At 41.5% G+C, this 15279-nt stretch overlaps 1 protein-coding gene across 1 annotated transcript; it reads left to right on the forward strand.

The window, feature by feature from the left end:
- The first annotated feature begins 1997 nt into the window (after positions 1-1997).
- On the forward strand, positions 1998-11865 carry AMACR (alpha-methylacyl-CoA racemase). The gene is made up of 5 exons (XM_070743491.1): positions 1998-2355; positions 4069-4212; positions 6157-6317; positions 7620-7806; positions 11449-11865. The coding sequence occupies exons 1-5, from the start codon at positions 2103-2105 to the stop codon at positions 11856-11858; spliced, it is 1155 nt and encodes a 384-aa protein (XP_070599592.1). The 5' UTR covers positions 1998-2102; the 3' UTR covers positions 11859-11865.
- Positions 11866-15279: the final 3414 nt, after the last annotated feature.

Raw genomic sequence — 15279 nt, forward strand, 5'->3', positions numbered from 1 at the left:
CCCCTTCCCACTTTTAAAAATAGGAGGACCTAAAAAGTGCTTTTCTCTATGGGTTATTTTCATCAATGTAGGTGTATTTCTTTATCAAAATGTCATTCCAAGACCTGAGATATCTTCCGAGTACCAACCTTTTTCCATAATATATGTTTACATTACAAGTCTTTGGACAAAGTTAGCCAAAGTAGTTTATCTTCTTTTGAAACAAACATGTTACAGTGAACTGTGATGAAACTTGCTGAGATGGTTCAAACTGACTTTGATCACCGACTGGAAATCATTATAGACATTTTGAACAAAACGGGGGAAAATGATATTATAGTATATAGTTTTTAAATGTTATTTTTCTCTGTTGGAAGCTGCCCAGAGACCAGTGTTCCCTCTAATTTTTGGGGGGAGGGGGCGGAAAAGTATAGTGTCTGAGCGGCAGTCCCTTCGGGACTGGGCGGCACAGAAATAATAAATACAAATAAATAAACAAACAAACAAACAAGCAAAAAACCCACCCTGTTTTGCCTCAGAGAATTTCAAAATAAAATACTGTACTGTGTGTCTATAACAGTGAGCTCATAATAGGGCAACTCTATCAATATCAAAATGCCACTTAAATAGTTGAGCTAGTTTCAAACTAGATTTTGATTTTCTTTCTCTCTTCCTTACTCCCATTCTTTCTCTTTCTCTTTTCCTTCCTCTCTTTTTTCTATCTCTTTCTCTCTCTTCCTCTCTTCCTCTCTCTCTCCTTCCCTCTCACTCTTTCCCTCTCGGCTTCTGGGCAGGTTTGGAAAACTCTGAGTTGATGATGATTTTTAAGTGAGTGATTGCTCACTGCTCAGCTTAGAGGGAACTACACCAGAGACATAAGTAGGATTAATAAATAATGCATAATAAATAAATAGATGATTAGAAAAAATATTATAGAAAAATATTGTGAATAAGAGGCTAATTTATATGTGTACTTATAATGGCTGTAAATAAAATCAGAACTATGTCTTTATATTTTCTCCCCCCCCAGCACTTTTGTCAATCTTTTCTTTTTTTCTAAATATTTTCTTTTTAAAAAAAATCCCACCTTTATTACTTTATAGGTGACAAGACGGTGAATACTAGTATTCTTTCCTCTTCATCCTTTTTTAAAAAAATAATCTTTATTAAAGAAAAAACAAACAACAAAAAAACCAATAATAAAAACAAGTAAGGACTAACAAAACATTTCACCCACATGAACAAAACGAGTTGTCAACTGTACCATTGACTGTTAAGACTGCAACTTTTCCAAATTTGTTGTATATATTTGTATACCTTAGCTATCTTTACATTTCACAATTTATCAGGTAGTCATCAATAAAAAAAATTGCTATACCTCTTATCTGAAATATAATATTTCTCCTTTTTGAGGTGAGTTCTTAGTTATTTTTACATTTCAAAATTTATTATAGTCATCAATAAAAAAAATCTTCATACTTAAAATATTTAAACTACAACATTTTATCTATTACAATAGGTAATTGTATTTTATCTTTTTTTATCATTACTGGTACTTTTTACTTACGTTATGTTTATACAAACTACTATCCTATACATGCTTGACTGACAAATGAATGGAAATATTACTTACAATTTTAAAAATAAAAATAAACACGTATATTCTAGACATTCGTGTCTGTTATTTTTTTAATCTTAAAAATTAATAGTTATTCGAGCTTTACTAAAAGTGTTTCTTCATTTAAGGGGGGGAAAGGTTGAAATTAAATAGTATCCTCTATTATCTTCATTGAGTATTGGACTGACTGACTGACTGACTGACTGACTGACTGACTGACTGACTGACTGACTGACTGACTAACTAACTAACTAACTAACTAACTAACTAACTAACTAACTAACTAACTAACTAACTAACTAACTATATATTACAAGGGGGTCGCAGCGGAAGAAAGGTCGGAGCCAAGATGCAGCCTCCGGGGCTCCGCATCTACCCGGGCCCTCTGGAAGGCGGCGCCCGGCCTAGAGGCGGCGCCAGAAGCAGCGCCGGCCCTCCGTTCCCTCACCGCCGCCTGGCTAGGCTTTATCTCCGCTCCGCGGCCCGTTCCTCTGCTCAGTCCGCGATGGCGTTGCAAGGCGTGCGGGTGCTGGAGATGGCCGGTTTGGCGCCGGCGCCTCTCTGTGGCCTGATCCTGGCCGACTTCGGGGCGCAGGTGGTACGGGTGGACCGCTCGCCCAGCGGCGCGAGTGTCGCGCCAGACGTGCAAGGCCGCGGCAAGCGCTCCGTCGCGCTGGACCTCAAGCAGCCGCAGGGCAGCGCCGCCCTGCGCAGGATGGCCCAGCGAGCGGACGTCCTGGTGGATCCCTTCCGACCAGGTGCTCGTTCGTCCGGCGGGGGGAGCCGGGAGGTGGGCGGCTTTCCCGCCGGAGGAGGGAGGAGGCGGCGCGGCTGGGGTTTCAAGAGCTCTCCTCTTGGGTAGGATTTGTGCAGGCGATCCACGCAAGTGTGGGGATGGTGCAAATGAACGCTGCACTTTCAATCGGAATGGAGTTAGTCCAGCTCCCTGCTCAAGTGGGAGACGCTGTGCAATTTGAGACAAATAGCTCTCCAGTTTTTTCGTTAAAAAATCATGTCCAGGGACGGAAGGCTCCAATCCTTGAGACTTTCCAGGGAGATTGAACTGCCATTTGTCTGAGGTGGTACATTGTCAAACGATTTACTAAGTCTGCACTTCTATTTCTACTAGTTTTTTTCTCAATTCCTACTCTCAAAACGTCGCTACAGAGCACTGCACACCAAGACAACTAAACACAAGAACAGTTTTTCCCGAACACCATAACTCTGTTAAATAAATAATTCCCTCAACACTGTCAAACTTTTTACAAAGTCTGCATTTCTATTTCTACTAGCTTTTTCTCATCATTCCTATCATCCTTTTCCTCCCACTTAGGACTGTATGACTGTAACTTGTTGCTTTTATCCTAAGATTTTATTAATATTGGTTGTTTCTTCATTGCTTATTTGACCCCATGACAATCATTAAATGTTGTACCACATAATTCTTTACAATTGTATATTTTCTTTTATGTACACTGAAAGTATGTGCACCATAGACAAATTCCTTGTGTGTCCAATCACACTTGGCCAATAAATAATTCTATTCTATTCTATTCTATTCTAGTCCTAGTCCTAGTCCTAGTCCTAGCCTTGTCCTGCTCCATTCCATTCCATTCCATTCCATTCCATTCTGGTAGGAACCCACTACTGCCTCAACATCCCTTCCTTCCTTCCTTCCTTCCTTCCTTCCTTCCTTCCTTCCTTCCTTCCTTCCTTCCTTCCTTCCTTCTTTCTTTCCTGAGACTCAGGGCAGAGTCTATATTATATTTTGGTAATGAGTGACCAAAACTGGGTGCTATATTCCAGATGTGGTGTTACCAAGCACTTATAAAGTGGTACTAATACTTACGTGACTGATTCTTCCCCTCAAGCAATTATATAAACAATATTGCAATGTCTGTTCTCTCTTGGTCCTAAGATTACAGTGCTGAGTGCCAACATCGTAAGGGCTGGTTCTTGCTACTCTCAGGACTTGTTTGTTTGCTTGCCGATGTTTCATCCCCTGGCTAGATAACATCAGCAGTGCAGGAAGAAGGAGGTTTGCTGGCTGTGTAATCATAGTCTTTCCTGCCAGCCTTGATAGGGGTGTAGCTTCTTTCTGCCCTACCTCAAAACTGACAGGGCAGGCTGCTAGATAAAGACCTTCACAGTCCACTCTCCTTGCAAATCTGATATTGTTATCTACCTGGGTAATGAAATGTCAGCAGGAAAACAATAAAACTCAAGACACCAAGAAATTATCCCTTCAATCTTCAGCTACAGTTATTGTCTTCTGCAAATTACAGGTAGTCCTTGACTTACGGCCACAATTGCAAAAAACGGCCTCCCCCCCCCTGCCATAGATTCACGGACCTAGAGCTTAAGTGGCAACTCTGTCTTCATATTACACATGGGTGTATTATATGTGCAATGTATTTTTCAATCTAATTTTTAGTTCTTACAGAAGTTGGATATTTTATTTCCCTGTTCAGGTATCATGGAAAAATTTGGTCTCGGTCCAGATATCCTCCTTCAGGATAATCCCAGGCTCATCTTTGCCAGGTTGACGGGATTTGGCCAATCAGGAAAATATGCCAGGTTGGCAGGCCATGATATCAACTATGTATCAGTGTCAGGTGTGTGATTGTAATAACCTCCATTATAGAAAATTTCTAAGTTAAATATCTAAAACATACACAGTTAAAGTTAACACAGTTAAAAATAAGATAAAGGTTTTGTTTTTGTTTGTATACAGTAAGACCTCACTTATCGCTGGTGTTACGTTCCAGACCCGGCCGCGATAGGTGAAATCCGCGATGTGGAATTTATCGACTGATAGTACTTATTTTAAGTATTTATATTGTAATTGTTTGGTAAATTTTCATTGTTTTAAGTGTTTATAAACCCTTCCCACACTCTTACAAAATACATATCACAGTAGTACATATATAATATAACTTAAAACTAATAAAAATAATAAACAATAAAGCAAAATAAAGCAACAACATTTCCTTTCTCTCTCATACGTATACGTAATCTCTCTCTCTCATATATCCTAAGAAATATTTCTTGAAAACCCGTGGTAGGTGAAGTGCGATATAGCGTGGGACTACTGTATATTTTTAAGCCAGTGAATAATTGAAGCTCATAAATACGCACCCGATTGTGACTCATTATTTTAAATTTGTTAATTTGAAGATGAGAGGCCTGCAATTTTCAAAATTTCCCAGCCAACATTCTGGATTACACTGTCCATTATTTAGAGTAGATTTAGAAAGATTAACAAATATTTCATTTGCTTTTGCAAAACATTGAGCCATGGAGCAAAGTCCATAGCTCAATTCGGCACAGCAAAACTAAAGCAATTTATTTTTTCATTGTAGGTATATCCTATTTTTTTTCCAAGAGTTTGTGGTTATGGGAATCTCCAAAACATCCCCATAAGGGGATCCTATGAATTAGGCTGGGCTCAGCAAAAGTAGGAGTAATTTCCCCAAACTTACTCAGAGATTTTCCAAAACTTGAAACGGTCTTGTACCCAAGCCCAGCCCAACCCCTTATTTACTATTACAGGATGACATCAGGATTTCTAAAATGGCTTACATTTTATCCTTGGCTAAATCAATGATTTTCAAACATGGCAACTTTAAAATGAGTGGACTTCAATCTCAGCATTTCCTTAGCCAACCTGCTAGATTACACTATCCAAAGATTGAAGAAACATGAAAAAGAAATTGCAAATAAATATTCTTGATTTTGTTCAATAAAAGGTGGGACAGAGAGAAAATTCAAAAGAGAAAATAAAATGGTATATATAAGAAACACCCCCAACTTGGTGGTGGGGTATGTATGTTTGGTGGTGGGCACCAATCACAGAGCACCTGTTGTATGTTGTGTTCATATTTTATAAAATCAATAATAAATATTTTTTAAAAGAGATAAAATTCCTCAGGCTTTCAATATTCTGGTATTATAGGTAAAGTTTCCCTCGCACATGCGCACTAGTCGTTTCCAGTTTTGGGGGCAATGCTTATCTCTTAACTATATATATATTTATATATATTTATAAATATATATATTTGGGCCGAGAGGCAAATAAGGAGCTGTGATGTTCCTTCAATACACCAGGGTGATTCGACACAAAAATATGTAACCCTTCCCTGGTGCAGAGCTGAAGGGATTGGATACTGTAGCTTAGAGGATAATTCTCTGCCTTACAAGGCAAAGGTTGCAGGTTCAAGTCCTAGTGGGTATGGCTAGCTGATGAGGCCAAAATAAGGCCGAAATACATCTATCCTAGTCTCCCTTAATTTTCAAATTCAGCAAAAAAAAAGTGACATATATATATATATATATATATTTATATAAACTATATTTACAGCAGCACGAAGCTTACAACTTCAGCCTGATGATGGTGAATGTGATTTCACCGAAACGTCGCATCAACATGTAAAATATTACACGGGGCAAAACCCGAACTCAGATCTATCTATCTATCTATCTATCTATCTATCTATCTATCTATCTATCTATCTATCTATCTATCTATCTATCTATCTTTTTTTTTTCCTTGTACCTAGGCGTGTTGTCTAAACTTGGCCGAAAAAATGAAAATCCTTATGCTCCAGTCAATCTTCTAGCTGATTTCGCTGGTGGAGGAGTCATGTGTGCAATGGGTATCATCATGGCCTTGTATGAACGTACGAAATCTGGAAAAGGGCAGGTCATTGATGCTAGCATGGTAAGTTTGAATGAATGAATTTAGGTGTGTCTGAACACGTAAAACTTGTTTTTTAAGATACTGGGGTTTTAATATATTTTTTAAGCTTAGATTTCCACATGTTATGTATTACTTTGTTGTGAGCTGCCCTGAGTCTCTGAGCAATAGGGCGGCATAGAAATTTAATAAATATAAATTTAGACAAGTTAGATACCAAGACAACTAGACACAAGAACAGTTTCCCCCCCGAACGCAATCACTCAACTAAACAAATAATTCCCTCAACACTGTCAGACTTTTTACTAAATCTGCACGTTTATTTCTACTAGCTTTTTCTCATCATTCCTATCATCCTTTTCCTCCCCTTTTCCTTTCCTGTATGACTGTAACTTGTTGCTTTTATCCTAACATTTTATTAATATTGATTGTTTCTTCATTGCTTATTTGACCCCTGTGACAATCATTAAGTGTTTTACCACATGATTCTTGACAAATGTATATTTTTCTTTTATGTACGATGAGAGCATATGCACCAAGACAAATTCCTTGTGTGTCCAATCACACTTGGCCAATAAAATTCTATTCTATTCTATTCTATTCTATTCTATTCCATTCCATTCCATTCTATTCTGTAATACAGGCAATAAAAACAATATCCTAAGTGCAGGATAATGGCCAGGGAAGGATACAAAGAGAGCTAAAGAATAGAAAGACAATTGAAAAGAAAAATTCACTGGAGATAAATGTGAAAAACAATTATACGCCAACATTATAAACTTTATTGTTAGGATTTCAGGAAAGCATTAGGGAAACAGGATGATTCAAGATGGCAGCTATGACATCATGGCTATCGTCTTGAAGTTTTTGAGCTTCCCTATTACTTCATCCTCAAGAAGGAACATTTAGGATAGGGTGTCAAACTCAATTTCATTGATGGATGCATCAGGGTTGTGTTTGATCTCGGGGGAGTGGGGGGAGCGTGGCCGACTTGTCGTCACTCTTGTCAGGAATACCTATGGTGACCGGAGAACTCTGCTAGCGAAAACGGGCTGCCAAGCTCCATTTTCAGCTGCAACGGCCTCCTGAAACCCCCTGTCAGCGAAAATAGAGCCTGGGAGGGCTCCCCTGAACTCCAGTTTTGCTGCCAGATGAACCGGGGGCAGATCCTTTGATATTTCCAGGTTGGCACCCCACAGGTGAGATCTTTCCTCTCCAGGTCTTGAGTTTGATACCCTTGATCTAGTAGAATAGTACTATATATTCCTAGTGGCATTGTCTTTCCATAGGACGTTACGAAATGGCTTCTTTGTTGTCTTCTTTAAGGTAGAAGGTGTAGCATATCTAAGTTCCTTTCTGTGGAAATCTCGAAACTTGGGCTTCTGGAGCAGAGGACGTGGGGAGAACCTGCTGGATAGTGGAGCCCCTTTTTATGAAATATATAAGACCTCTGATGGGAAATTTATGGCTGTCGGTGCACTGGAACCACAATTTTATGAGCAGTTCATCAGAGGTAAGTTAATCATTTAATCAGTTTAAGAACCACAAAAGACTTTGGACTGATGCCCCATGTAACTAAAATATGTTAATAATGTTTGTACAGTTATTAGCAACTCTTTGCATAGTAGAGTGTAGAGCAAATGTCTCATTTTATCAATAGAGAAACTTAGAATTGGGAATCAATGAGCTTATAGTTACTATATAGTTGCTTCTGATGGGAGTTTTAGAAGTTGTTTTATTTGATGAACTGAGTTACTGTTGGTTTTCCCAATAACTTTGATATTTTTCTGGGTATCTTTTTAACAGATATACTTTATCTTCACCTCTCCGATTGCATTGTTATAAAAAAACTTTTTGTGCCACCCTTGGCTGTAAAAAACAACTAGAAAACAGGATAGCAGATAAATAGAGGACATTATGTGCTTGTAAATGGAAATTCTTTTAGAAAAATATAAACATACTAAATACGCTCAGAATCTTACTAAAGGTTTTTGGGTTGTTGGCTATTTTTTTTGGTATGATAATTTTTATGACAATTGCTAATTCTGTATCTATGTGGAAAATAACCTGTTTTTAAAGACATTGCTCCCTTTAGAAATTGCCTTGCTTACTAAAAAGCAATTTGCAAATGAATATGTATATGCATTTTATTTTACTGTTCTTTAGGCAGCTAGGCTTCAGAACAACAAAAGCAGACATTTTTTATTTTCCCTCTCAATCCTAACATGCTGAGTCCTTTTTTCATTGTTCCTTTCTTCAAAATAAATAATTCAATGAATTAGTTTTAAAGAACAAAGCTAGGTAGAGCACATTGATCAATTTGTTTTCTGGGAATGCAGAAGAAATTAAGCAAGCTGCAGAGCTTGCAACAATGACAAAAATTCCAGGTGCCAGAGGCAGATTAATGGTAGAGCAGCCCTCAATCTGTCTCTCCTTTCACTTCTACTGTCAGTGAGGTTGTCTATTGTTCTGCAGAGCCACCAGAGAATCCATTCCGGGATCTTGTAGCTTTAAAAAAGGAAGGTCTTTGATTTAAACTTGACTGCTGGTGACTGAGTGCCAAAGAATTATGGTGCTGGAGAAGACTCCTGCGAGTCCCTTGGCCAGATCCTGGAGATGAAACTCAAATACTTTGGCCACCTAATGAGAAGGAAGGACTCACTGGAGAAGAGCCTAATCCTGGGAAAGATTGAGGGCAAAAGAAGAAGGGAATAACAGAGAATGAGGTGGTTGGATGGAGTCACTGTAACAGTCGGCATGATCTTAAATGGACTCTGGGGGATGGTAGAGGACAGAAAGGCCTGGAGCAGTGATGGTGAACCTATGGCACAGGTGCCACAGGTGGCATGCAGAGCCATATCTGTTGGCACACGAGCCGTTGCCCTAGCTCAGCTCCAACGTGCATGTGTGTGCTGGCGAGCTGATTTTTGGTTTGCACAGAGGCTCTGGGAGGGTGTTTTTGGCTGGGGGAGGATGTTTTTACCCTCCAGCAAAAGCTTTTGAAGACTGGGGAGGGTGAAACATGAGCCTACTGGGCCCACCAGAAGTTGGGAAACAGGCCATTTCCAGCTTCCAGAGGGCCTCTGGCGGGGTGGGGGAAGCTGTTTTCTGTTTTCGCCCTCCCCAGGCATTGAATTACGGGTGTGGGCACTCGCACATGCACAATAGCACACGCACGCCCTTTCGGCACCTGAGAAAAAAAGGTTCACCATCAATGGCCTGGAAGAGTGTTGTCCATGGGGTCGCGATGGGTCAGAAACGACTTCGCAACTAAGAACAGCTGGTAACTTCCTGGTATCTGAATACCAATATCAATTAGACTTATATACAACTCTACAGTGCTTTACAGCCCTCTCTAAGTGATTTACAAAGTCAGCATATTTTCCCCAACAATCTGGGTCCTCATATTACCCACCTTGGAAGGATGAAAGGCTGAATCAACCTTGAGCCTGGTGAGATTTAAACTGCAGTTCAATGCAGTTTTCTTGTCATAGTAGGGAAGTGGTTTTTCAGGTTCAGCTTTCAGGTTTGATGGACTCCCATCTGACTTCTAACTAGTCCAAAGCTACTTATCTTCCAAGCCAAAGAAAGCCTAGTTATTTCCACTAGCTCAGGTGGAAGCATTTTAGAAGTAGTTTGGGGACAGCATGGAATTTCTTTTTAAGCCAACAGCATTGTATTAATTAATAACATCTATACCATGACTATATAGGCAGATTTTGTTAATTAACCATATTTTTGGGGGTATAAGGTTCACTGGAGTATAAGATGCACCTTAGTATTGGGGAGGAAAATAGGGGGGGAAAATCTACCTACCAGGTATTCATCTGGCTGGCGTCCTTAGTTTGGTCAGCTTCAGCACATTATTTTATCCCCTGGTTAGGACTGAAAAAAAATCTTCAGAGGGAGTAGCAATGAAAACAAGATTTAGAGCTGGAAGAAAACTTCGGAATAGCAATGAAAAAATCCTGCAAATTGGAAAGATTGTTAGCACCTCCTTAGAACTGAAAAACCTTTTTTGGAGGGAGTAGCAATGGAAACAATTCTGCAAAGACTTAGGGCTGGAAAAAAAACCTTCTTTGGAGTAACAATGAAAAAATCCTGCAAGCTGGGAAGATTGTTAGCACCCCGTTAGAGCTCAAAAAACCTTTTTGGGAGGGAGTAGCAATGGAAACAAGCCTGTAAAGACTTAGGGCTGGAAAAAAAATTCTTTGGAGTAACAATGAAAATTTCCTGCAAGCTGGGAAGATCATTAGCACCTTGTTAGGGCTGAAAAAACATTTTTCAGAGGGAGTAGCAATGAAAACAAGCTTGCAAGCAGGGAACAGCCTCGAAGATTATTAGCACTTCATTAGGGCTGGGGGAAAAAAGCTTCAAAAAAGCTACATTCAGAGTATAAGGCCCACCCATATTTTCAGTCTCTTTTGTGTGTGTGTGAAAGGTGCATCTTATACTCCAAAAATATGGGAAAACATGCATTTTCCCCATATTCCTAATCTACCTTTTCAATTGGCTTCCCTTATATTGTTTGTTGCTGCCATTGAATATTATTTGCTTAGTACATCTTGCTGACATAAAAACATAGAAGACTGACGGCAGAAAAAGACCTCATGGTCCATCTAGTCTGCCCTTATACTATTTCCTGTATTTTATCTTACAATGGATATATGTTTATCCCAGGCATATTTAAATTCAGTTACTGTGGATTTACCAACCACATCTGCTGGAAGTTTGTTCCAAGGATCTACTACTCTTTCAGTAAAATAATATTTTCTCATGTTGCTTTTGATCTTTTCCCCAACTAACTTCAGATTGTGTCCCCTTGTTCTTGTGTTCACTTTCCTACTAAAAACACTTCCCTCCTGAACCTTATTTAACCCTTTGACATATTTAAATGTTTCAATCATGTCCCCCCTTTTCCTTCTGTCCTCCAGACTATAGAGATTGAGTTCATGAAGTCTTTCATGATACGTTTTATGCTTAAGATCTTCCACCATTCTTGTAGTCCGTCTTTGGACCCGTTCAATTTTGTCAATATCTTTTTGTAGATGAGATCTCCAGAACTGAACACAGTATTCCAAATGTGGTCTCACCAGCACTCTATAAACACCCATTTCATTAAATTGGATTATATGTTTATTTTTAAAATCTCCAGGTTTGGGACTGGATCTTCAGAAACTTCCCAGTCAGATGAGTGTCTCAGACTGGCCTGAAATGAAGAAGATATTTACAGATGTATTCAAAAAGAAATCCCAAGCACAATGGTGTGAGATCTTTGATGGTGTCGATGCCTGTGTGACTCCAGTGTTGACTTTGGACGAAGCCGCCTCTCATCCCCATAATGAACAGCGGGGATCTTTTCTTAAAAATGATCAGGAGGAGATAAGTCCGAGACCATCTCCCTTTTTGTCTCGAACTCCAGCAACACCTTCATTCAAGAGAGACCCATCAGTAGGAGAACATACTGAGGAGGTTCTCCTGGAGTATGGTTTTTCCAGAAAAGAGATTTCACAGCTCCATTCGCTCCAAGTAATTGAATTAAATAAACTTAAAGGAAACTTGTAATATAAAATCTTGCAGATCAAGAGTTTGCAAATTGTTTTTTTCCTGCAAATCAAGAGTTTGCAAATCCTTTTTTTAAACTGTAGCAAGGTGTGTCCAATTTCATCGAAATCTTCAGAATTTGCATTCCTTCCTAATTTGCTATCCGTTCTAAACAGTTCTTTTAAAATGAATTTCTATGAACAGTTTGTGGTTTTATTCTGTAATTACTAAAAGATAGTGCTAATAAAATGCCTGTTGTGGTGGCAAAAACTCAGCAGGAGCAATAAGCCAAAGAGATTTCACAGGATCCAAATGGCCAGCAGGGATAAGTGAGTTTTTAACAGAATAATTAATAATAATTTTAATAATAATAATTTATTAGATTTGTATGCCGCCCATCTCCGAGGACTCGGGGCGGCTCACAACAGCAGTACAGATACAAATCCAATATTAAAAAGTTAAAAAACTAGTTTAAAAATACATTGTCATAGCAATCATCAACTACACAGTCATACACATTCAGTCCAACTAATCGTGATACAGAGGTCGAACAAAAGGGGGGGGTTAATCCCCCCCATGCTTGGCGGCAGAAATGTGTTTTCAACATTTTGCGGAAGGTGAGGAGGGTAGGGGCAGTTCGAATCTCCGGGGGGAGTTGATTCCAGAGGGCTGGGACTACCACAGAGAAGGCTCTTCCCCTAGGTCCTGCCAGACAACATTGTTTAGTCAACAGGACCCGGAGGAGGCCAACTCTGGGACCCAATCGGCTGCTGGGATTCGTGTGGCAGAAGGCGGTCTCGTAGGTATTCTGGTCCGATGCCATGGAGGGCTTTATAGGTCATTACCAGCACTTTGAATTGTGACCGGAAACAGATCAGCAGCCAGAATAACGGAGTTAAAAGGCCCTCTAGTCCAACCCCCTGCACAAACAGGGGACCCTATATGTATGATGGCGAACCTATGGCATGCGTGCCACAGCTGGCACGCAGAACCATATCAAAGAGCATGGGAGGCATTGCCTTATGTCAGCTCCAGTGCACATGAGCGCACTGGCCAGCTGATTTTCGGCCTTGGGAAAGACCGTTTCGCCCTACGAATGCTTCAGGGAAGCTTCCCTGAAGCCCCGGAGGGAAAGAAATTGCCGAACAGATGTGCTGTTTTTTGGCATTCCGGAGGGTTCAGGGAATTTTACTGAAGCCCTAGAGCAGAGATCGTAAAACTTGGCGACTTTAAGACTTGTGGACTTCAACTCCCAGAATTCTGGCTGGAGAATAGCTGGCTGGAGAATTCTGGGAGTTGAAAGCCACAAGTCTTAAAGTCACCAAATTTGAAGACCTCTGCCCTAGAGTGTAAAAAACAGCACAATGGCCTCACCGGATAGGCTTGCCCACAGTTCATTTAACCTAGTCCTAAACCAATCTGAAAAAATCTGAACAAAAAGTACTCCACAGGAGTTGAATGGGGGGGAGGGGATGGTCAGCTTGCCCAGCACACAAGCTGGGAGGGGGTGAATGCTGCTTATGCCCTTCAAGCCTAGCAGGCTTAGGATGGGGAGTCCCGTGCTCTGAAAGTAAAGCACGACCTCTTTTTCAGCTGCAGCGAAAAAGCCAGAGTCACAAGAAGGGAGCAACGAGGGCTCTGCGAGTGAAGGGGGTTGAGGGCAGCTAGAGCAAAGGCGGGAATTAGGACCTGCGCCTCCTCCCAATGGGAGATGGGAAAGGTTTGACAGACGCCACGTGTGGCTCCGCCCTCTGCCTTCCCAGCCTGGCTCAACAGCTGAGGGGCGATGGAGCAAACTGCATGTGGCTGGCAGCATGGCTTTTGCCCGTCTGTTTCTGGGTGCGCCACTGCTGTTTCTCAGGCTGCTTCCTGAAGCCAGCAGCTCTGCGGCCAGCCACTTTGCTTCTCTGTCTTATTTGTCAGCTGCCTTTCGGAGCCAGAGTCAAAAGAAGGGGGCGATGAGGGCTCTGCCAGTGCAGGGTGGTGGTGAGGGCAGCTAGAGTGAAGACGGGAGTTAGGAACTCTTCTAGCGGGAGGTGGGAAAGGTTTGACAGGCGCCACAAATGGCTCTGCCTTCCACCTTCATGGCTGGGCTCTGTAGCTGAGGAACGATGGAGCAAACCGCGTGTAGCTGGCAGCATGGCTTTTGCCCATTTACATGTGGTACTGCTGCTTCTCAGGCCACTTCCATTTGGGGGTGACAGGTCGGGTGGGGTGTAGTGGAGCGGGGTGGGGGCCATGAGACGGGTGTCTTATTGGAGTTTAACAGCTCTGTGTATCAGGTGGTCTCTAGGGGGAAAAAGCCATGAGATGGGCATGACTCATGGCCCACCCCACCCAACCACACCTCACCTGCCACCACCAAATTGCACCCTACCACGAAATGTGTGTCCCAACTGGGACTTGGAGCTCTGTTGTGTTCTTCAGTGTTGTGTCCAGGGAAGGAAGCCCACTCAAGTTCCTAGATAGCCGCCTTGTTCCATTTAAAAATCCTTTTGTTCCCCTTTAAAACTTAAAAGTTCTCCTTTAAATCATTCTGCCGACAAACCACTCACAAGCTTGTTTGATTTTCTCCTCTCTCTCCAGCACATAAACTTAGATCTTCTTCCCCAGGTGACTTCACAATATTTTCAATCTCTCAATCTCATTCTGTTTGTGGACGCCAAAGCTAGGACGACATCGCATTGCCTTTCACAGAGATGAATCGGCTCCCAGAGATTATGTCGGCTCCCAGTTCACCGACAGTATCTCTCTTTCTCCCCTCCCCTCCAGGGAGGTTCTGACCCCCATACCAAATTGTACCGGGTCTCCAGGCAGCTGGAATTTGGGGTTCCCCAGAAAAACTCAAGGGAACTCCATGCTGCCTCAGCTCTGGCCAGCCCTTTCTTAGTTCAATCTCTTCTTGAAAGCCTTCAGTGATAAAGTTCCCCCAACTTCTGATGGCAGCTCCCAGTTCACCGACAGTATCTCTCTCCCATCTCCTCCAGGGATGTTCTGACCCCTGTACCAAATTGTACCGGGTCTCCAGGCAGCTGGAATTCGGGGTTCCCCAGAAAAACTCAGGGGAACTCCATGCTGCCTCAGCTCTGGCCAGCCCTTTCCTAGTCCAATCTCTTTTTGAAAGCTTCTGATGGCAGCTCCCAGTTCACCGACAGTATTTCTCCCTCCCCTCCAGGTAGGTTCCCCAGCAGAGCTCAGGGAACTCCGTGCTGCCTCAGCTCTGGCCAGCCCCTTCCCAGTGCAATCTCTTTTTGAAAGCTTCCAGTGATGAAGTTCCCACAACTTCTGATGGCAAATTGTTCCACTGGTTGTTTGTTCTTACTGTCAGAAAATTTCTCCTTATTTCTAGGTTGAATGGCTCCTTGATCAATTTCCATCCGTTATTCCTTGTCTGGCCTCCAGATGATTCTTTGTGGCAGCCTCTCAAATATTGGAACATTGC

Source organism: Erythrolamprus reginae, chromosome 2 (genome assembly GCF_031021105.1).
Source record: "Erythrolamprus reginae isolate rEryReg1 chromosome 2, rEryReg1.hap1, whole genome shotgun sequence".
NCBI lineage: Eukaryota > Metazoa > Chordata > Lepidosauria > Squamata > Dipsadidae > Erythrolamprus > Erythrolamprus reginae.